General features: G+C 35.6%; 1 protein-coding gene across 13 annotated transcripts in view; it reads left to right on the forward strand.

Moving 5' to 3' along the window:
• Positions 1–23,690, forward strand: part of SLC38A9 (solute carrier family 38 member 9) — a 102,219-nt gene that overhangs the window by 48,700 nt on the left and 29,829 nt on the right. For 12 of the 13 annotated variants that reach the window (XR_004349170.1, XR_004349169.1, XR_004349172.1 and 9 more), the window contains 4 exons: positions 979–1,149; positions 11,390–11,449; positions 14,500–14,694; positions 17,215–17,322. Coding sequence is in view for 7 of the 13 variants with exons in the window: in XM_032626419.1 (XP_032482310.1) it covers positions 979–1,149; positions 11,390–11,449; positions 14,500–14,694; positions 17,215–17,322 (534 nt within the window). In the remaining 6 variants the exon portion in view is untranslated. The remainder of the gene's footprint in view (positions 1–978; positions 1,150–11,389; positions 11,450–14,499; positions 14,695–17,214; positions 17,323–23,690) is intronic. The other variant, XM_032626418.1, reaches the window with a different exon arrangement.

Raw genomic sequence — 23,690 nt, forward strand, 5'->3', positions numbered from 1 at the left:
GTATTATTTAGTCATATCCCTTTCCCATTTATCCACAAGTCCCTTGGTGCTCTTATAGATAATGCTAAATTCTTTATATGAGGTAGCAGTTAGCCCTTTACCTGTTATTTTTTGTCAATTTCTTTCCTATTCAATATTTGAATGGCTTTTGTATCGTATTAGTTTGTTTATATCTGCCTATCTTTTCCACTGTAATTTCTATTTCTTCAGTTGATAGAAAAGGATAACCTTTCAGGTGCTATTTTTACATTGTCATCTAAATTTTCTGTTATTTAATTTTTAAATTAACTCAGTTGTCTCAAATTTTTTTTAATTGAAATATAGTTGATGTACAATATTATATGTTACAGGTGTACAGTATAGTGATTCACAGTTTTTAAAATTTATATTCCATTTAGTTATTATAAAATATTGGCCATATTCATCATATTACACAATACATCCTTATAGCTTACTTTATATATAATATATAGTTTGTACCTCTTATTCCTCTACTACTCTATTGCCCTTCCCCACTTCCCTCATTATCTGAAATTTAAATTGGCATGTGGTGTGAAGTATGACTCAAGAAATGTTATTATTAAGTATGCCAAATATTGGATAATGTCTTCTGTCCCTTATTGATGATTTTTTCTAGCCTTGGTTTATCACTTGGTTTTATTAATTATAAAATTTTATGATACTATAATCTACTTCTCAGATTACCTGTACTATTTCATTCACCTACATTTCTTTTTATGTATTTGTTCTATAATTTTTTGTTTTGTTTTAATTGAAGTATAGTTGATTTACAATGTTGTGTTAATTTCTGCTGTATATAATGTTTTAATTACTATTATTTCATAATATGGTCTAATACCTGGTGGTGGAATACCCATAATCTTTTGCTAAATGTTTTAATTTGGAGAACACAAATTATGAATATGGAATATATAATTAACATCTTATTTTATTCTTTCCCTTTTATATTTTATCTAGCATCAGTGGATACCACTACCTGGGAATATCCAGATGTCTGCAGATATTATTTTGGCTCCTTTGGGCAGTGGTCAAGTCTCCTTTGCTCCTTGGTGTCTCTTATTGGAGCAATGATAGTGTATTGGGTGCTTATGTCTAATTTTCTTTTTAATACTGGAAAGTTTATTTTTAGTAAGTATCCATATTTAACAGAGTTACTTTCAGATACAATAACTACTATAATATTTTCGTTTCAACCTTAAATTCTGGCCTTGGGATTAATAAAGTAAAAAGTAATATTTGTAATTCTAGAAGATATACTTGATTCAGTTTGTTTTCTATGGTTATGATCTCAAATACAATGTGTATGTTAATTTCCAAAAATTAATTTTTGAATAAATAATATTCCTTCAAATTCTCTAATTAACATAAAATATTTCTAAGTTCTAACAGATGTTTTAAGCATTGCTCAATTTTTACCACAAAATTTTAGTGTAACAGAAAAACTTATGAAGTTCCTTGGTGTTTGTTGCTAAAGAATTCAATGTGTAGAGTCTTGAAGAAACAAATTTCAGTCATGTATTTTCAAAATATTAGGATCTAAAATTAGGAAACAATAGAATAGTGGAATTTATATGGGAAATATATTATTAAATAAGCCCTATATATTTAAAATCTAGATTTACATGAAAACCAAATTTCAAAATAAGTTCTAACATAACTACAACAGCCAGTTTTCCTAAGAACTTTTGAGAGGCAGGTGAGTGAGGGAGATAAATTCTATTTTTATTTTAAACCATAAAATTAGCATTTTAATTAAGTTTTTTATTAATAATCATTTTTATTGTATGAGAAATTATGAAACGTTTCAAACTACCAAGGAAATGCAGAGGGTAATAGAAATACCATTGTACCCACTAAATGAGTTTTCATGTCTTAACATTTTGCCATATTTACATTAGTTCTCTATTCTTACAGACCTATAAATGTAACCCCAGGTGTACTCCTTCTCAATTTCATTTTCCTTCTTCCCTAATTTTGGTACAAAATAATGGTACCTACATGTTTTTGTTATCTTACTATATAAATATATAAGCAACATACCATATTATTTTGCATGTTTTTAATCTGTATAAATGCTATTGCAACTTGCTTTTTTCTGTAATCATCTTCAATAATACATTGTTCTAGTTCAATTTAACTGCTTTATTCCATAATATGAATGTACCGTGACTTCTTTATCCATTCTCTTGCTATTTAATTTGTTTTCAGTTATGTACTTTCCTGTTACAAACAAGATTTTGTTAAACATCATTGTTTGTCTCCTTGTGTATATGTGGGAGAGTTTCTTCAAGCTATGTACCTATAAGACAAATTGCTGGAACTTAGAATATTCACATTTTCAACTTCACTAGAAATTATGGGATTGTTCTTTATTTATACCAGTTATGTTCCTGCCAACAGTTTATGAAACTTCCCCTTGTTCCACATCCTCATACACACTTGATATTATCAGACTTAAATTTTGCCAGTCGGGATATGGTTTAATTTGCATTTCTCCTCATAAGGAATGATCCTAGACATCTTCTCTTAATTGGACATTATATAGCTTGTTATATCCTTTGCCCATTTTTCTTTTGGATTGTTGGTCTTTTTCTTATTTATTTATAGGAACTCTTTGTAAAGTTTTGATACTAATATTTATTGATTAATGTATGCAAATATCTTCCAGTTAGTGACTTATCTTCACTTGGTCTATGGTGGCTCTCTGGTTCAGAAGTTTTTCTTTTACTTTCAAATTACTCAGTCTTTTTCATTATGGTCCACAACTCTTCCACATACATTTTAGAATCAACTTGTCAAATTCCACAAAAAATTCCAATCAGAATTTGATTGAAATTGTATTGAATTTATCAGTGTACATTACTGTATCAACCACTACCATAATTGATGTCATTAGGGTACTGACTTTAGAATTTGATTAGCATTGCATTGGATGTATAAATGTGGAGAGAATAATATCATTAGGATACTGAGTCTTACTGTCCATGATCATGGCATGGAATAGTTCTCCATTTATTTAGGTCTTTTTAAATATCTTTTAAATTTTTATTCATAAAGGTCTTACATATCTTATTTTTAGACTTATTTTATTCTCAGGACCCTAAAATATTTTTTCTTTAGTAAAGCAGTTTTAGTTTAATATTCAAATACACATACTTTTTATTATAGAAAATTTCAAACATGTACAAATTAAATGGAACAACATAAAGAACCTTCATGTTCCCCTCACCTGTTTTCTTTCCTTCTTAAAAAAAAATTATTTGTTTGTTTGTTTATTTATTTATGGCTGCATTGGGTCTTTTTTTTTTTTTTAACACTTTTATTGGAGTATGATTGCTTTACAGTGGTGTGTTAGTTCCTGCTGTATAACAAAGTGAATCAGCTATACATATACATATATCCCCATATCTCCTCCCTCTTGCATCTCCCTCCCACCCTCTCTATCCCACCCCTCTAGGTGGTCACAAAGCACCAAGCTGATCTCCCTGAGCTATGTGTCTGCTTCCCACTAACTGTCTGTTTTACATTTCGTAGTATATGTAAGTCCATGCCAGTCTCTCACTTCGTCCCAGCTTACCCTTCCCCCTCCCTATGTCCTCAAGTCCATTCTCTACACCTGCGTCTTTATTCCTGTCCTGCCCCTAGGTTCTACGTAACTTTCTTTTTCTTTTTAGATTCCATGTATATGTGTTAGCATACGGTATTTGTTTTTCTCTTCCTGAATTACTTCACTCATATAACAGACTCTGGATCCATCCACCTCACTACAAAATACTCAGTTTCATTTCTTTTTATGGCTGAGTAATACTCCATTGTATATATGTGCCACATCTTTTTTTTTTTCACATCTTCTTTATCCATTCATCTGTCGATGGACACTTAGGTTGCTTCCATATCTTGGCCATTGTAAATAGACCTTCAGTGAACATTGTGGTACATGACTCTTTTTGAATTATGGTTTTCTCAGGGTATATACCCAGTAGTGGGATTCTGGGTTGTATGGTAGTTCTAGTTTTAGTTTTTTAAGGAACCTCCATACTGTTCTCCATAGTGGCTGTATCAATTTACATTCCCACCAACAGTGCAAGAAGGTTTCCCTTTCTCCACCCCCTCTCCAGCATTTATTGTTTGTAGATTTTTTGATGATGGCCATTCTGACTGGTGTGAGGTAATATCTCACTATAGTTTTGATTTGTAGTTCTCTAATGATTAGTGATGTTGAGCATGCTTTCATGTGTTTGTTGACAATCTGCATATCTTCTTTGGAGAAATGTCTATTTAGGTCTTCTGCCCATTTTTGGATTGGGTTGTTTGTTTTTTTGATATTGAGCTGCATGAGCTGCTTGTAAATTTTGGAGATTAATCCTTTGTCACTTGCTTCATTTGCAAATATTTTCTCCCATTCTGAGGGTTGTCTCTTCATCTTGTTTATGGTTTCCTTTGCTGTGCAAAAGCTTTTAAGTTTCATTAGGTCCAATTTGTTTATTTTTGTTTTTATTTCCATTTCTCTAGGAGGTGAGTCAAAAGGATCTTGCTGTGATATATGTCAAAGAGTGTTGTGCCTATGTTTTCTTCTAAGAGTGTTATAGTGTCTGGTCTTACATTTAGGTCTTTAATTCATTTTGAGTTTATTTTTATGTATAGTGTTAGGGAGTGTTCTAATTTCATTCTTTTACATGTAGCTGTCCAGTTTTCCCAGCACCACTTATTGAACAGGCTGTCTTTTCTCCATTGTATACTGTTGCCTCCTTTATGAAAGATAAGGTGACCATATGTGCGTGGGTTTATCTCTGGGCTTTCTGTTCTGTTCCATTGATCTGTATTTCTGTTTTTGTGCCAGTACCATACTATCTTGATTACTGTAGCTTTGTAGTATAGTCTGAAGTCAGGGAGCTTGATTCCTCCAGCTCCGTCTTTCGTTCTCAAGATTGCTTTGGCTATTCGGGATCTTTTGTGTTTCCATACAAATTGTGAAATTTTTTGTTCTAGTTCTGTGAAAAATGCCAGTGGTAGTTTGATAGGGATTGCATTGAATCTGTAGATTGATTTGGGTAGTATAGTCATTTTCACAATGTTGATTCTTCCAATCCAAGAACATGGTATATCTCTCCATCTGTTTGTATCATCTTTAATTTCTTTCATCAGTGTCTTTTAGTTTTCTGCATACAGGTCTTTTGTCTCCTTAGGTAGGTTTATTCCTAGGTATTTTATTCTTTTTGTTGCAGTGGTAAATGGGAGTGTTTCCTTAATTTCTCTTTCAGATTTCTCATCATTAGTGTATAGGAATGCAAGAGATTTCTGTGCATTAATTTTGTATCCTACAACTTTACCAAATTCATTGATTAGCTCTAGTAGTTTTCTGGTGGCATCTTTAGGATTCTCTATGTATAGTATCATGTCATCTGCAAACAGTGATAGTTTTACTTCTTCTTTTCCAATTTGTATTCCTTTTATTTCTTTTTCTTCTCTGATTATCATGGCTAGGACATCCAAAACTGTGTTGAATAATAGTGGCGAGAGTGGACATCCTTGTCTTGTTTCTGATGTTAGAGGAAATGCCTTCAGTTTTTCACCATTGAGAATGATGTTTGCTATGGGTTTGTCATATATGGCCTTTATTATGTTGAGGTAGTTTCCCTCTGTGCCCACTTTCTGGAGAGTTTTTATCATAAATGGGTGTTGAATTTTGTCAAAAGCTTTTTATGCATGTATTGAGATGATCATATGGCTTTTATTCTTCAATTTGTTAATATGATGTATCCCATTGATTAATTTGCATATTAATGCAAGAATCCTTGCATCCCTGGGATAAATCCCACTTGATCATGGTGTATGATCCTTTTAATATGTTGTTGGATTCTGTTTGCTAGCATTTTGTTGAGGATTTTTGCATCTATATTCATCAGTGATATTGGTCTGTAATTTTCTTTTTTTGTAGTATCTCTGTCTGGTTTTGGTATCAGAGTGATGGTGGCCTCGTAGAATGAGTTTGCGAGTGTTCCTTCCTCTGCAATTTTTTGGAAGAGTTTGAGAAGGATGGGTGTTAGCTCTTTTCTAAATGTTTGATAGAATTCATCTGTGAAGCCATATGGTCCTGCAGTTTTGTTTGTTGCAAGATTTTTAATCACAGTTCCAATTTCATTACTTGTGCTTGGTCTGTTCATATTTCTTCCTGGTTCAGTCTTGGAAGGTTATACTTTTCTAAGAATTTGTCCATTTCTTCCAGGTTATCCATTTTATTGGCATAGAGTTGTTTGTAGTAGTCTCTTATGATGCTTTGTATTTCTGTGGTGTACATTGTAACTTCTCCATTTTCATTTCTAATTTTATTGATTTGAGTCCTCTCCCTCTTTTTCTTGATGAGTCTGGCTAAAGGTTTATCAATTTTGTTTATCTTCTCAAAAAAACAGCTTTTAGTTTCATTTATCTTTGCTATTGTTTTCTTTGTTTCTATTTCATTTATTTCTGCTCTGATCTTTATGATTTCTTCTACTGATTTTGGATTTTGTTTGTTCTTCTTTCTCTGGTTCTTTTAGGTGTAAGGTTAGATTGTTTGAGGTTTTTGTTTTTTCTTGAGGTAGGATTGTAGTGCTATAAACTTCCCTCTTAGAACTGCTCTTGCTGTATCCCATAGATTTTGGGGCCATCGTGTTTTCATTGTCATTTGTCTCTAGGTATTTTTTGATTTTCTCTTTGGTTTCTTTAGTGATCTCTTGGTTTTTTAGTAACGTATTGTTTAGCCTCCATGTGTTTGTGTTTTTTCTTTTTAATTTATTTATTTTATTTATTTATTTTTGGCAGCATTGGGTTTTCATAGCTGTGCGCAGGCTTTCTCTAGTTGCGGAGAGCAGGGACTACTCTTCATTGCGGTGCACAGGCTTCCTATTGCGGTGGCTTCTCTTGTCACATAGCACATGCTCTAGAGCGCAGACTCAGTAGTTGTGGCACAGAGGCTCAGTAGTTGTGGCTCATGGCTCTAGAGCGCAGGCTCAGTAGTTGTGGCTCATGGATTAGTTGCTCCGTGGCATGTGGGATCTTCCCAGACCAGGGCTCGAACCTGTGTCTCCTGCATTGCCAGACAGATTGTTAACCACCAGGGACATCCTGTTTGTGTTTTTTACGTTTTTTTTCCCTGTAATTTATTTCTAATCTCACAACGTTGTGGTCGGAAAAGATGCTTGATGTGATTTCAATTTTCTTAAATTTACTGTGGCTTGATCTGTGACCCAAGATGTGATCTATCCTGGAGAGTGTTCCGTGTGCACTTGAGAACAAAGTGTAATCTGCTGTTTTCTGATGGAATGTACTATAAATGTCAATTAAATCTATGTGGCCTACTTTGCCATTTAAAGCTTGTGTTTCCTTATTAATTTTCTGTCTGGATGATCTGTCCATTGGTGTAAGTGAGGTGTTAAAGTCCCCCACTATGATTGTGTTGCTGTCAATTTCATCTTTTATAGCTGTTAGCATTTGCCTTATGTATTGAGGTCCTCCTCTGTTGGTTGCATATATATTTATAATTGTTATATCTTCTTCTTGGATTGATCCCTTGATCATTATTTAGTGTCCTTCCTTGTCTCTTGTAACATTCTTGTTATTTTTATTTTTTTGCGGTACGTGGGCCTCTCACTGTTGTGGCCTCTCCCATTGCGGAGCACATGCTCCAGACGCGCAGGCTCAGCAGCCATAGCTCACGGGCCTAGCTGCTTCACGGCATGTGGAATATTCCCGGACCGGGGCACGAACCTGCAGGTGGACTCTCAACCACTGCGCCACCAGGGAAGCCCAACATTCTTTATTTTAAAGTCTGTTTTATCTAGTATGAGTATTGCTACTCCAGCTTTGTTTTGATTTCCATTTGCATGGAATATCTTTTTGCATCCCCTCACTTTCAGTCTGTATGTGTCCCTAGGTCTGAAGTGGGTCTCTTGTAGATACCATATATATGGGTCTTGTTTTTGTATCCATTCAGCAAGCCTGTGTTTTCGGTTGGAGCATTTAATCCATTCTCATTTAAAGTAAATATCAAATATGTATGTTCCTATTACCATTTTCTCAATTGTTTTGGGTTTGTTTTTGTAAGTCCCTGTCTTGTCTTGTGTTTCCCAGTTAGAGAAGTTCCTTTAGCATTTGTTGGAGAGTTGATTTTGTGGTGCCGAATTATCTCAGCTTCTGCTTGTCTATAAAGCTTTTGATTTCTCTGTCAATCTGAATGAGATCCTTGCTGGGTAGAGTAATCTTGGTTGTAGGTTCTTCCCTTTCATCACTTTAAATACAACGTGCCACTCCATTCTAGCTGGTAGAGTTTCTACTGAGAAATCAGCTGTTAACGTTATGGGAGTTCCCTTGTATGTTATTTGTCATTTTTCCTTAGTTGCTTTTAATAATTTTTCTTTGTCTTTAATTTTTGTCAATTTGATTACTATGTGTCTTGGCATGTTTCTCCTTGTGGTTATCCTGTCTGGGACTCTCTGCACTTCCTGGACTTGGGGGCTGTTTTCTTTCTATGTTAGGGAAGTTTTTGACTGTAAGCTCTTCAAATATTTTCTCGCGTCTTTTCTCTCTTTCTTCTTCTGAGACCCCTATAATGTGAATGTTGTTGCGTTTAATGTTGTCCCAGAGGTTTCTTAGGCTGTCTTCATTTCTTTTCATTCTTTTTTCTTTATTCTCTTCCGTGGCAGTGAATTCCACCATTCTCTCTTCCAGGTCACTTACCATTCTTCTGCCTCAGTTATTCTGCTATTGATTCCTTCTAGTATATTTTTCATTTCAGTTATTGTATTGTTCATCTCTGTTTGTTCTTTAATTCTTCTAGGTGTTTGTTCTTCACTTTTTCTAGGTCTTTGTTAAACATTTCTTGCATCTTCTCGATCTTTGCCTCCATTCTTTTTCCAAGCTCCTGGATCATCTTCACTATCATTATTCTGAGTTCTTTTTCTGGAAGGTTGCTTATCTCCACTTCATTTAGTTGTTTTTCTGAGGGTTTTTCTTGTTCCTTCATCTGTTACATAGTCCTCTGCCTTTTCGTTTGTCTATCTTTCTGTGAATGGTTTTCCTTCCACAGGCTGCAGAATTGTAGTTTTTCTTGCTTTTCATGATATAGTTTTTAAGTATAAAAAATTCAGGTTATTTGTTGCTGTTATAGTAAAAGAACCTAATTAAATTTTTAATATTTATCTTGAATCTAGTAAATGTGTTGAACTCTTATTGCTTATAATTTTGTAGATTCACTTTCGATTTTCTATTTAGGTAGTTATGTCATCCATGAATAGTGAAAAGTTCTTCCTCTCTAGTTATTATTTTTTGAATGATTCATATCTGTATGCATACATTTATATTTAATATGTACATACATACACACAGGCACATGCACACACATATATATGTTTACATATATATACATCTAGATATATTTAGCTTTTTTTAACTGTAAAGTTGTATGGATGCAGTGCTGGTAGACATCCTTATATTGTTCCTGAGGAAATCTTTCTAATGTTTCACCATTACATATTGCATTAGTTGTAGGATCAAAGGGTTGTACCCTTTAGTAATTCAGAGATGTTCTAGCCTATTGTTTTCTTAAGCATTTTTATTAATGTGTGCTGGATTTTATTAAATACTTAATCTACATCTCTTGAAATGATTGTAAAGCTTTTCTCCTTTAAATTGTTAATATGGATAATTAAGTGAATACATTTTATAATATTTAAATCATACTTATATTCTGGGGCAAACTTAAATTAGTTTTTAAGTCATGATGTTTATTTTAAATTTTCTTACTGGATTCAGTTTACTTTTGGGAGGAGTGGGAGTAATATTTTATTTAGAACTTTTGTGTCTCTTCATAAGAGATAGTGGCCTAGAGTTTTTCTTTCTCATACTGTCCTCATTGAGCCTTGATGTATTAGGGCTGCTGTAACAAATTACCATGAACTGTTTGGCTTAAAACAAGAGAAATTTGTTCTCTCCCACAGTCCTGGAAACTAGAAGTCCAAAATCAAAGTATCTGTAGGGCTCTCTGCTCCCTCTGAAGCCTTTAGGGAAGAAGCCTTTCTTGCCTCTTTCTAGTTTCTGGTGATCGACTGCTGGCAGTCTTTGGTATTCCTTGAGTTGTAGGTGTATCACTCCAGTTTCGGCTTCTGCCTTCACATGGCCATCTCCCCTCAGTGTCTCTGTGTCCAAAATTTCCTGTTCTTATTAAAGACACCAGTCACTAAATTTAGGGCCTATCCTAATCCAGTATAACCTAATGTTAACTTGATTATCTCTACATAGAGTCTGTTTCCAAATATGGTCACATTCTGAGTTTCCCGATGGACATGGATTTGGGGAGAATACAGTTCAACCCAGTATACTTGGTATCAAGGTTTTACTAGCGTTATGTAAGTCTTTGGCACCAGGGATTCCTTAAAGATTCATAACTTCCTATCTTAAATCACTAATAAGCCCTGGAGATAACTGTAAAAACCTAGAGCACGAGACTACTTCTTTCATTCTATCTTGAGAGGCGTACAATGGAGATGAATAATTCACATATTTAACTTACTTTACAATGAGATGAATAATTCACATATTTTACTTACTTTTATATAACTTACAATATAATTCACATATTTAATGTACAATGGAATGAATAATTCACATATTTAACTTCAGCATTTTTTATCATCCTATTTTTAAGTTTTACATTACTTTTATTAATGCTTACTAAGGTTATAAAAGGTTAACATCAAACAGAATAAAGTAAATTCCCTCAGGCAAGTAAAAACATATTCTTTACCCATTCTCTCATTCACTGTAGAATGACATGAATGCTCAGGTATCTGCATTAGCTTTTTGTTTTGCTACTTCTTTTAGTATTACTTAATGGTGCTTGTGAGCAATAATTACTATATAGCTTTCAGTTTATAATAGCACATCCTATACTTTGTAAAAACTTTGAGTGTTTTTCCAGATAAACTCAGCTGTTATGAGTACTGGCTTTACCCCTTTTGCAGACTTTAGAACTTTATTATGTAAGATGTAACTACACTTATATAAATTAGTGTCCGTATAGGTAAAAAAATTGTGCACACTGTCTTTATTCCAGGGCTTTTAACTAAATTCAGCCTTGTGAGTAGTTTTTTTAAAAAATCTTCAATCATGTAAAACACAGTGGGACTGTGACACCAATGACATTGTTCCTGTAAGTAGAGAAAGCTGAAGAAGGTAAAGCTATGTTAACAGTGAAGTAGCCTTTGTTCAGTGTACTAGGTAATATTACCACACAGTAGATCTTAAAAGATTTTTATAAGTAAAAGACTTTAGAGGGTGACTGATTTAGCATCTTTCATTCAGTATTAAACTATATTTTCCCCTTAATTTTTAGACTTTATTCATCACATTAATGACACAGATGCAATACTGAGCACCAACGATAGCAACCCTGGTAAGTAGTTTGGAATTGAAAGTTTGGCTTGTTTCTTTATTCATCACCTCGCTTCAAAAATGCTCTAAGGTAGAACCTATAACTTTATTTTAGGTAAATGACCAGCATAAAATCATTATGTTAAGTAAGCCACTGTTAAGTTGTTGGCAGTCACTATGTTTAAAAAAAAAATACTCCACAAAATTTTGTGTTAATGTGAGCTAAACAATATTTAGTTCATATTATTCAATCCACAGTTATAGCTCACATCTATAGTATCCATATTTGCCTATGATCAATACACATTTTGAAGAACCTGTATCACTGCTAATTGTTTTGGAAGCCTAGAACCATAGTTCTCAGTTTGTTAACTTAGTTTTAAATATTTATTGTTTTAGTTAGTAATACTTAAGATATACAAATCTGTGGCCTAAATTTCCTAATAATGAACCAAGGTTAGTAAATACAGAAAAATAAATTAAAGATTTGTCCAAAAAAAACCCTTAATTTCTTAGGAAAGTTTCTTTTAATTAGTTTATTAAAAATAAACGTTTGTAGCCTATGGGTTTATCCAATATGGCAGTCATAGGAAGAGTGAATAGAAAAGATAAAATAACCTGGTTAACAGTGTAACTAACATCACCTAAAGCTTTTATGTGTTTAAGTTTCAGAGATACTGAATTCATAGCATTTTCATGGAGATACACATTGATCACTAAGAGGACAATTCATTCAATGCATATTTATTAAGTCTGTTACCTGTGAGGAACTGTTCTAGGCTCTGGGATATAATAGACAGACAAGAGTTTCTCCTCTCATAAAGCGTACATTCCCATGTTTTCTATTCAGTGTCTTATTTTACCCCTTGATTAAACTGATTAACCTGTCATTTATTAACACTAGAAAATGAGTGAAGTATCAGGTTTTATTTCTGTGAACACACACATACACACTTTTCAATAATTATACTAAAGTATTTTAGTATAATTTAAACATGTATCTCTTGCACACTGTTCCTTACCTCAGAATTTTCAAAAGACCAAGTAACTTGTCTTAAAAGAGAAATCCATTTTACTATAGCTATTCTGATATCTATTGATAAAACTAGTTTATTAATATCTAATAGGATTTCTTCACTAGAGTTCATTGTTGAGTTCATAAATATCACAATTACAGTGATAATTTGGAGAGCACCATCAACAAAGTCAGTTTAGTTTGCATAGTGATATGTTGATGGTAGCACTTCTTGATTCTTTGGTTTATTTTGAAGTGTATTAAATAGAGTATGAAACAGTCCATCTCAGTTAATATTTAAAATTACAGCTCACATTTATTGGATACTTACTGTGTGCAGGCATTGTTCTAAATATTTTACAGCAACTCCATAAGGTAGATCTTTTCTCTCATTTTCTATGCAGAAACCAAGGTACAGAGAAGTTAGTGACTTGCCCAAGGTTACATAACTATTAAGTGACAGAGTCGAGATTCTTTTTTTTTTTTTTTTTGTGGTTCACGGGCCTCTCGCTGTTGTGGCCTCTCCCGTTGCGGAGCACAGGCTCCGGACGCGCAGGCTCAGCGGCCATGGCTCACGGGCCCAGCCGCTTCGCAGCATGTGGGATCTTCCCGGACCAGGGCATGAACCCGTGTCCCCTGCATCAGCAGGCGGACTCTCAACCACTGCGCCACCAGGGAAGCCCGAGTCGAGATTCTTTATTCAGTCAATATACTTCCATAGCCTGTGCTCTTTACCACTGTAATTATTAGCACAGTTATTAGCACAAAAATTAAAGTTAATTTACTTCTCTCCAGAGCATAGAAGAAAAATGTGCATGTTAAAGTGCTAAGAAAAAAAGGTGAAAGAAAATTGTTTGGTTTTGTGGTATGCGAAATAATGGATAGAGAATTAAATTGTCAGCATTTTTCACTAGCATTAAACATTCTTTACAAAGAGCTGATTATTAGAAAAAGTACTATTACGAAACTAGAAACAGTGAGAATGATTTGTATTCTCTCTGCTAACAGAAGATCAGTGTTAGGAAAAATATGTTTTACTCGCTTCCCAGTTCTCTGGATATCATCTGGGCTCTTAAGCTGCTACAAGTTGTGATAAACGTCCAGGACAGTTACTGTGGATTGCTGGAATTCAAGATTCTTAAGCTATAAGCAATAATTAGATTTTGGCAATACCATGGCAGATGTTTTGATGGTGTCCACTTTTTATTCCAAACCCAGAGATTTTGCTTATTGTTAGAAGAAACCTGTTCTTTGGCCTTTGTGTGGGTTATTAGCACAGTGAACAATTACCTGTATGATATTTCTTATATTATTATATAAATAGGATCAAATATCATCCAACCCAGTATTTTCTCTCTAGCAATGGGACCAAAGGATATTTGGTAGGATAATTTTATAATTTCAAGTAGAAATTAAGGCTATACCTCAAAATTTTCTAACATTCTCCTACCTTCAATTATTTATAGGTAAAAGGTTTCTAATATAAGTATATATAAAATAGATAACAAGGACCTACTGTATAGCTCAGGGAACTGTATTCAATATCTTCTTCTTTTTTTTTTTTTTTTTTTTTTTGGTACACGGGCCTCTCACTGCTGTGGCCTCTCCCGTTGCGGAGCGCAGGCTCGGCGGCCATGGCTCACGGGCCCAGCCGCTCCGCGGCATGTGGGATCTTCCCGGACCGGGGCACGAACCCATGTCCCCCGCATCGGCAGGCGGACTCCCAACCACTGCACCACCAGGGAAGCCCTCAATATCTTCTAATAACCTATTATGGAAAAGAATCTGAAAAAGAATATATAAATAACTGAATCGCATTGTTGTATACCTGAAACTAACACAACACTGTAAATCAACTATATTTCAATAAAAATAAATAATAAAAATAAATAAAAAGGGTTCCTAATATATCTAAATATAACCCTCTGTTTTTTTCCAGAAAGAAGAAACTTAGCATTCATGGTAAAAATTGCGGTTGGCAGAACAAGTGTCAGTCTTGGGGGTAGTAATTTTCTGTTCTTTGTTGCCTTCTCTAACCTGTTGCTTCCCTATTGCAGTGATTTGTCCAAGTGCCAGGAGTGGTGACCATCCTGAGAATGGCTCTATGATTTTCTACACCAATGACTCGGGACTCCAGCAGTTTGAAAAGTGGTGGAATAAGTCCAAGACAGTGCCCTTTTACCTCATGGGGCTCCTCCTGCCACTGCTTAATTTCAAATCTCCTTCATTTTTTTCAAAATTTAATATCCTAGGTAAGCCAAGGCACTGTGTTATAGAGCCTCTGTGTAGTAGAATACATGCTGGATTCTGTGGAAATATGGTCTGACTGGGGAAATATCAATACTTACCTTCCAGGCCTGTTCATCTATGTTTAATTAGTTCATGCATATGTTACCCTGCTTTTTGGTTTTCTTTATGGAGTTTGGAAGAGAGAAAAATATAGATGGGCTCTTCCCTGGCAGTCCAGTGGTTAAGACTTCACCTTCCAGTACAGGGGGAGCAGGTTCAATCCCTAGTGGGGGAGCTAAGATCCCACATGCCTCGCAGCCAAAAAAACCAAAACATAAAACAGAAGCAGTATTGTAACAAATTCAATAAAGACTTTAAAAATGGTCCATATCAAAAAACATCTTTAAAAAAAAAGAAAAATATAGATGACCATTTCAAGTCCAAGTCCCTTTTTAAGATGAGTTGCTGGGTGCATTAAAAAAAAAAAAAAAAAAAAGGACTTACCTGGTGGCCCAGTGTGGATAAGACTCCACGCTCCCAGTGCAGGGGGCCTGGGTTTGATCCCTGATCAGGGAACTAGGTCCCACATGCATGCTGCAACTGAGAGTTTGCATGCCAAAACTAAGTAGCCCTCAAGCTGCAGCTAAGGAGCCCAACTCCCACAGCTAAGACCCGGTTCAACCAAATTAAAAAAAAGAGAAAAAAGGATGAGTTGCTGTGGTTTCCATTCTATCCTTACTGAACAACTATTCCTCATTTCCTCTAAGAGAACAGCTAGAGGAAGTAAACTAAGATTTCAGCAGGAGAGATCCAAAGTGGATAATTTAGGAATTCTCAATTCTAAGGGTTGGAAATATTAGAACTTACTAAGGGAGGTTATGGAATATTTTTTTCCTATAGTATCTATTTAAGAGTATAGCACAAAATTATCACTTGACTTTCAACCTGGGATATTGTTCTCTAGCTGAAGCTCCTTAGGTTTATTCTGCTTCTGCTCTCTTCCTCTGTGCTTTTTCTTTTTTAAAACACTATTGCCTCTTTAAAGGAACAGACTTCTTTTTGTGAGACCTGTTTTAGAAAAAGAACCCCTATGAAAGCTCAGATCTGGTTAACTAAAGACAAGGATATCATTCATAAAGAATTGATAACCTAAATAGATAATAGGATTTCACCTCCTCCCTATAGTTCTGACCTCTTGGTAGGCGGCCTAGAGTATGAAATAATTAGATTACTCATCACATCAAGGAGGTGGCTTTGGGTTTTCAGAAGACCAAAGGAGGAGGTAAGGATATTTCTCTATACCTCTGCTTCACAACAGGATTCACTGTAAGACTGACTACCACAGACACACACAGAAAATGAAGAGTTGTGGTTATATAAGCTTTAGCCTCTTATATTCATCCTTTCTGAATCAGCTAACCTCCAAACCCACAGTAGAGCTTATATAGCTCATTTGTGGTTTCCTGATTTGCTTGCCGACTTTCCCATGGAACAGATCTTTAAAAGTTAGCATGTAAACTTATAGAAGAATTTGCTCAGTTGGGCAAAACAATCACTAGGCCTCTAACCAGGTTAATTATTCTCTACCTCCTTAAGGATATTTTTCTTTTGCCCTTTTTCTTGGTACTTTCACTTTTAAAACTATATAAAGCTGCTTTAGAGAAATTAGAATCTAATTCCTCTAGAAACCTTTCTGGATTTCTTGACTCTACTCCATAATGACTGGACTTAATTCCTTAAATCCTCTAACATCTAGACTACTAAAAAATCCTGAAATTCTGAATGCCCACTTTACCCTGCATAAAGTGGGCATTTACACAAGTGAATGGAATCTGGCATCTTTCCATCTAGCAAGTAGTACTGCTCAATCAAAACTTCATCTAGATAGTAGATCAGATTGTTCATGGATTATGTGGCTTATTGCCTTTCTCAAATAAGTTTATAATCCACATTTACTACTTTTCTTTCTTTTTTCTTTCTTATACTAAATATTTTGACAGACTTTTCCAGCTTATTGACTGTCTCTAATACTTTTTTTTAAAGTTAATTTCACCCGTTCCTTTTTATTTTAAAATTTTTTATTTATTTCTTTATTTTTTGGCCACGCCATACAGCTTGCGGGATCTTGAAGTTCCCCGACCAGCAATTGAACCTGCGCTCTCAGCAGTGAAAGCGAGAAGTCCTAACCACTGGACCGCCAGGGAATTCCCCTCTAATACTTTCAATACAAAGAATAAGAGTCAGTTTCAGGTTGTTTTTTCTCTCCTATGTAACCTTACAATTTTATAATGGACTCTCTGCATGTATCTTCCACTAAACTCAGGTCATAAGTTCTTCTTAGGCCTACTACATAGTTTTTTGCTTTATCTTTTGATATCTCACATAGCTTCTTTCTGTTCTTTAGATCTTACCTGGGTTTTAGTGGGCATAAACAACAAAGGTAATAATTTTCCAAACTATGCTGAGAATATAGAAACAAAACTTGATTTTGAAATAGTCTGTAAAACAAAGTTGATAAATGGTTTCTGAATTTGTCCTTACAGGCACAGTGTCCGTTCTCTACTTGATTTTTCTTGTCACCTTGAAGGCTATTCACTTGGGATTTCATTTGGAGTTTCATTGGTTTATGCCAACAGAATTTTTTGTCCCAGGTGAGCTATTTGTCCCAAGTAAAGAATTAATAAATTACAATAATGTGATCTTCAGTTAACTATTGTTACTATAAAAGAAATATTGGTAGATTTTATGATGAACACTTTTATTAATGCTGTTAAGCTAAAAACAGGAGTACAGTTGAAATTACTGTGGTTTTCTTGCAGTTAGGGATAACCAGTACCCTTTGTCATTTCTACTTGGGAGTTAAAGTCACAATGCAATTGAAAAATCAAGAACTCGTTCTCTAGGAAACATACCCCTAGAATTTCAGAGACTTATTTAGAACATAGTCAGTGTTATATAAATATATGTGGACAGTACTGGTAATTAACATCATTGTTCCCCTTATGGGTTTTTTTCTTTCAATATTGCTGTTTTTCAGGCTAATTAGGATGGTGTTTTTTGTTTTTTTGGTTTTTTTTTGCGGTACGCGGGCCTCTCACTGTTGTGGCCTTTCCCGTTGCAGAGCACAGGCTCTGGACGCGCAGGCTCAGCGGCCATGGCTCACGGGCCCAGCCGTTCCACGGCATGCGGGATCCTCCCGGACCAGGGCACGAACCCGTGTACCCTGCATTGGCAGGCAGACTCTCAACCACTGCGCCACCAGGGAAGCCCTGGAGTGGTGTTTTTGAAACAACCTTCAAAAGCCTCTAATGGTTTCCCAACTCATTCAGAATAAAGGCAAGTCTTTATCATAGTCCACAGGCCCTATATGATCTGACTCCTGGCTTCCTCTTTTATTTCATCGCCTATTACTTTCCCACTCATTCAGTCCACTCCAACCACACTGTCTTCCTTGCTGTTCCACAAAAATGCCAAGCACACTCCTAGCTCAGAATTTTTGCACTTAGGATTCCCTGTACGTGAAACGTTGTTGTCTTTTTCTCAGGTATCTACATGGCTGGTATCGTTAGAGAGGTCTTCCCTGACTTCCTGCCCATTCTCACACCTCCTTCTTGTTCCTTATTTTCTTTAGAGCCCTCATCACTACCAAATCTTATATGCAGGTATCCCTGGTCATCTAAATCTATTAAGTTCTTGATTCTGACTAGTTGGAATATTGAGGCATATCTGTTATTCTAATCAACTTAGCTCCTGAGTTTAAGATAAAAAGTAGCAGATGTTAAGATAACAAGAGACTTACCTAGAACTGTTTCTGAATCTTTTTGGTTCTTGAATTCGAGTAGTGAAAGTTCGGATGGTAAGAAATATCTGTATTATTTTTTTTACCTGTGTATCTGTCTCCCTTAACTAGAATGTTAGCTCTCTGAGAAAAGAAATTTTTTTTTGTTTTTTATACTTCTCTATTACTATTGTGTCCCCAAGGCCTATAATACTTCTGGCATATAATGAGTGCTCAATAAATAATTATTAAGAGTAAATGTGTTTATATCCACTCCTTTCTAAATCCCATTAAAACATTTACGTTAAAAAAATAAATGTAAAAAACAAACACAAAGAGGCTCTATAGAAGAGACAATAGCAAATGAGAGAGAGCAACAGATTTTTAGAAGCTCAAAAACTGATACATGGTTGGTAACTGACAGCAAAGCAGAGAAAGCTGAAATGTAAGTACCTGTAGAGAGGAGGCCAGTTTGAACTACACAGTTCTTGAAAGCCTGAGTGTTTGGAGAAAACTGGTTAACTCTGAAAGCAAGGGTAAGGAGAAGGGCTTAAAATGGGAGAATTCTTTGAAGGTTTATATCAGGAATAATTAGCTATAATCCATCCCCTTTCCCTCTTCAACCTAGCAAGAGATGGAAGAAACTAAATCAGATACTCTCTGGACTCGGGTTTGCCAGATACAGCAAAAGGGTAGGAATAAGCCTCTAGTCTGAAAACAGGTTAAGTGAAAGTATATATGCTGAATGGTGAGGCCATACCCCACCGTCTACCCCTCCAATTCTCTTTTCTTTATTCCTTGGTTCCCAAAATGCTGATAGAATAGGGTAATAGAGGATTCTTCTCAGGAGAAAGTAAGCCTAAGAGGAAAGACCTAGAGTCTCAGATATTTGGGTTCTACCAAAGAAATGGCAGGTACCTTGCTTGTATCAGACCATTTAGATGTCCACTAAGTATGCATTTTTTTAGTGCTTCACTTTTAAATATAAACAAACATACAAAGAGCACTAGATATTTGTGGAAAACCTCTTACATAAAAATAAAACAAGAAAGATAAAAAAGGGGACCTCCCTGGTGGTGCAGTGGTTAAGACTCCATGCTCCCAATGCAGGGGTTCCGGGTTCTATCCCTGGTCAGGAAACTAGATCCCACATGCATGCCGCAACCAAGAGTTCGCATGCCACAACTAATGAGCCTGCCTGCTGCAACGAAGACCCTGCACAACCAAATAAATAAATATTAAAAAAAAAAGAAAGAAAGATTAAAAGGGAATTTAAAGGGAAAAATAATAAGAAGGAACAAAAGCAAAATTCCAAAAAATTACATCCTCAAAGTAACAAAAGACAGTGATATCCATGAAACAATATTTGGATGCCAAGCAAGGAAGGAAAAATGGGAAGTTGATCTTGGAAATAAAATATGTAATAGAAATTAAGAATTCAAAGAAAATTTGGAAGATAAAGCTAACTTCCCCAAAAGACTAGAGATTACGGATGGGTGGATGGATGGACAGATGGATGGATGGTTAGAAAGAAGGAAGGAAGGGAGGGAGGGAGAGAGGAAGGAAAAAAATAGGACAGAAAAGATGAGAAAATAGATAATTAATTCAGGTGGCCCAATATCCAGCTAAAAATAGTTTCATAGAGAAGAAAGGAAATGAAGGTGAGGAAATTATCAAAGAAATAATTTAAGAAATTTCCCCAGAACTAAAGAGCATGTGTTTCTAGATGTAAGGGCCCAAAATACCCAGCATTGTGAATAAGACCCACACCAAAGCTCATTATGAAATTTTACACCAGGGATAAAGAGAAGGACTTTCAGGGACAAAAAACAAGTCTGTACAAAAGGTCTGGAATCAGAGTAGTATCAGCCGTTTTAACAACAACTCTGAAAGTTAGAAGACAATAGTAGTATCATCAGAGGTCTCAGAATAAATTATTTTAACTTAAAATTCTAAATCCCACCATACTCTCATTCAACTGTTAGAGTACAATAAAGGTATTTTCAGAAAGTAAAGTCTCACAAAATTTTCACAAACTGAACAAACCAGATAACCAGCACCCAGATCAAAACCAGAAATTACTAGCACCCCAGAAGTCCCTCTCATTCTCCCTACCAATTGCTGTCTCCCTGCAGAGATAACCACCTGTTCTAACTTCTAATCCCAAAGATTAATTTTGTCTGTTTTTTGACTGACTGTAATTGGAATATACAATATGTATTCTTTTGTGTCTGGCTTCTTCCAATCAGCATTATATTGTGATATTGAGCCATATTGTTGTGTGTATTTTATTCATTCTCATTAGTATTTCATTTTATAACTATACCACAGTTTATCTTTCTCCTATTAAGGGACGTTTGAGTAGTCTCCAATTTGCGACCATTATGTTTATTGTAGCACTCTTCATTCTCTTACATATCTTTTGGTGAACATACATGCCTGCTTTCTCTTGAGTATAAACCTAGGCGTGGAATTGGTAGGTCAAAGGGTATGCATATATTCTACTTTTGCAGATATTGCCAGTCAGCTTTCCAAAATGGTTGTACCAATTTACGTCCATACCAGCAGTGTTTGAGTGTTCTAGTCGTTCCATGTCTTCATCAATCAACACTTCTGTTTTCTTTTTCATCTAGCCTTGCTGGTGGGTGTGTAGTGGTATTGTGCTTTTAATTTGCATTTCCCTGGTGGCTAATGAAGTTAACACCTTTTTATATGTTCATTGCCAATTTGGATTTCCTCTTTTGTCAAGTGCCTTTTCAAGTCTTTTGCCCATTTTCTATTTTTTTCATATTGATTTATAGGAGTTCTTTTTACTTTCTAAGTACCTGTCTTATGTATTCAATTATCTTCTCCCCCTCTGCTTACTTCCTTTCTTAATATGACTTCTCAGAGGAATAAAGTAGGCAGTTTGAGAATGATTGGAGGTTTGGGGCTTCTTTAAAACCACTTTGTGAAGGAATCTGTCTTCTTTAATTTACTACACATTGATCATGGTATAAATGTCTGGGTTCTTTAAAAGACATATTTTTCATACAAAAACTTGTACACGAATGTTCATAGCAGCAATATTCATAGTTGTCAAAGGGTGGAAACAATCCAAATATCTATCACTGATGAATGGATAAATAAATGTGGTATATCCGTACAATGGAATATTATTTGGCAATAGAAAGGAGTAAGGTATTGTGGTGATGGTTGTACAACTCTGGGAATATTCTAAAAACTTTTTTTTTTTTTTTTTTTTTTTTTTTTTGCGGTACACAGGCCTCTCACTGTTCTGGCCTCTCCCATTGCAGAGCACAGGCTCTGGATGCACAGGCCCAGCAGCCATGGCTCACGGGCCCAGCCGCTCCGCGGCACGTGGGATCCTCCCAGACCGGGGCACAAACCCGTGTCCCCTGCATCGGCAGGCGGACTCCCAACCACTGCGCCACCAGGGAAGCCCTAAAAACTTTTAACTGTACACTTTAAACGGGTGAAAGATATGTAAATTGTATCTCAGTAGAGCTGTTAAAGATAATCTTAGGTTTTTCAAGAAATTTACTCAGAGTTTTTGTTGGTTAATTGGAAAAAGCTGGATATTCACTCACTCTAATTTGACAAGTTAGAAACAACAGTGGTATCACCTGCCTTAATTACAGAAGAATCAACTAACAAGTTGCTTCACGAGGCATCTTAGAAGTAATAGACGTTGAGTGCTCCAGAAGACAGGAAAGATCAGTTAAATTGAAAAGAGCTTATCGAAAACGTGTAAATCTTAGCAAAAAGCAAAATCATTCTGAAGAGCCATTTAAAGTAGAATGTTGACCACTTTCGTGGCCAAGAGTCCTTTATTATGAAAATAAATGAATGCCTGTGATTATGTCATGCATTGTCCAAAAAGACGTGGTCCACTGCCGTTCGGGAGCTTGCAGTTGAGCTGTAAGACTGCTTTGTGAATTAATGATCACAGTATGAAGATACACAAGAGACATAGTAGTATAGAGGAATTGCATGTAAATGAGAATTAGGAATCAGAGAAGTGTTCTAAATAAGAGTATTTTAAGGCCAAAAGGAGTTCTTTAAATGAAGAATTGGAGGAATGGGTTAATGCCAGGACAAGGGATCAGTATGTTTAAGAAACAGTTAAGGCCTGAGATACCATGACCCATTTAGGAAATTACAAGAATTTGGATGGCTGAAGTGAAAGAATACTTATTGGTGAAGTAATAGGAGACACGGATAAAGAGGCAAAGGCTAGATCATGAAGAGTCTTCTATTTTAAGCTAGAAATAACTCTCTGGTTGGCTATGAGACCCTCCTTCTCCCTTATTTGGGATTGGCTGAACTAAGAGTTAGGCTTCTGTGTCCCTAGGTTAATAGAGTAGAGGAAGAGTAGTCCTATACCTCCCTGCCTAAAACTAGGATTCATAATGGAGCTGCTGCAGTCAGATACCACCCTCATAAAAGGTAAGTTGAGGTCAGAGGTGCTGTAGCCTCTTTGAATCAATAGAATCTGTAGAAAAGCAATGACAGTGAAAACACTGTTAGAACCTTGGGATATCGCTAAAGCATTGCTGACATGGTAATTCAGAGATGGGTGATGACTGATCCCATGCCCAAATCCCATCTCACTGTCTGCTTTCTTAAACAACTTCCAATATCAGTAAGCAGCCATCAAAATGGGGTTAGAAGTATAAGAAATTTTGCAGGGGAGCATTTGTGAAAGAGGAGGGCAAGCAGGAGTAGGTAGCTACATCAGACCATATTGTAGCTCAAATCTACAAAAGGAGAAAAGGAAAGAAGGAGGATTGGGTAGGAATAGATTAAGAAAGTCTTAGCCAACCCAATGTGAAGCTCTGTCAAAGATTGCCTGCAGAGGAGTCTAGGGTTGGGCAAAAGTGGTCAGGCCCAAGTACTCTGCTTTGCTCAGTCATTGACTAGGAGCTGCCCAGGGAAAATATGACTTCTTGATAAGGTCAGCACAGCGCAGCCCAAAGAGGCTGCAGCTGGAGTTTATCAGCTCACTGCATGCCTTGCATCAGGTTCTCACTTGGATATCGGAGTAGTACATTTACATGGCTGCCACAGTGAAGTTTTATAATATTTTAATATAAATTTGTCATGTTATTAATGTTATTCCTAGTTGTGGCCTGGGAATACCTTTAACAGTACGTTAAATATGTTAAAGGTATTATATGTATGCTTGTTTTATTATTGTGAATGGACTTTAATTTCTCTTTATATCTTCTAACCAATTAT

This window comes from Phocoena sinus, chromosome 3 (assembly GCF_008692025.1).
Source record: "Phocoena sinus isolate mPhoSin1 chromosome 3, mPhoSin1.pri, whole genome shotgun sequence".
Lineage (NCBI taxonomy): Eukaryota > Metazoa > Chordata > Mammalia > Artiodactyla > Phocoenidae > Phocoena > Phocoena sinus.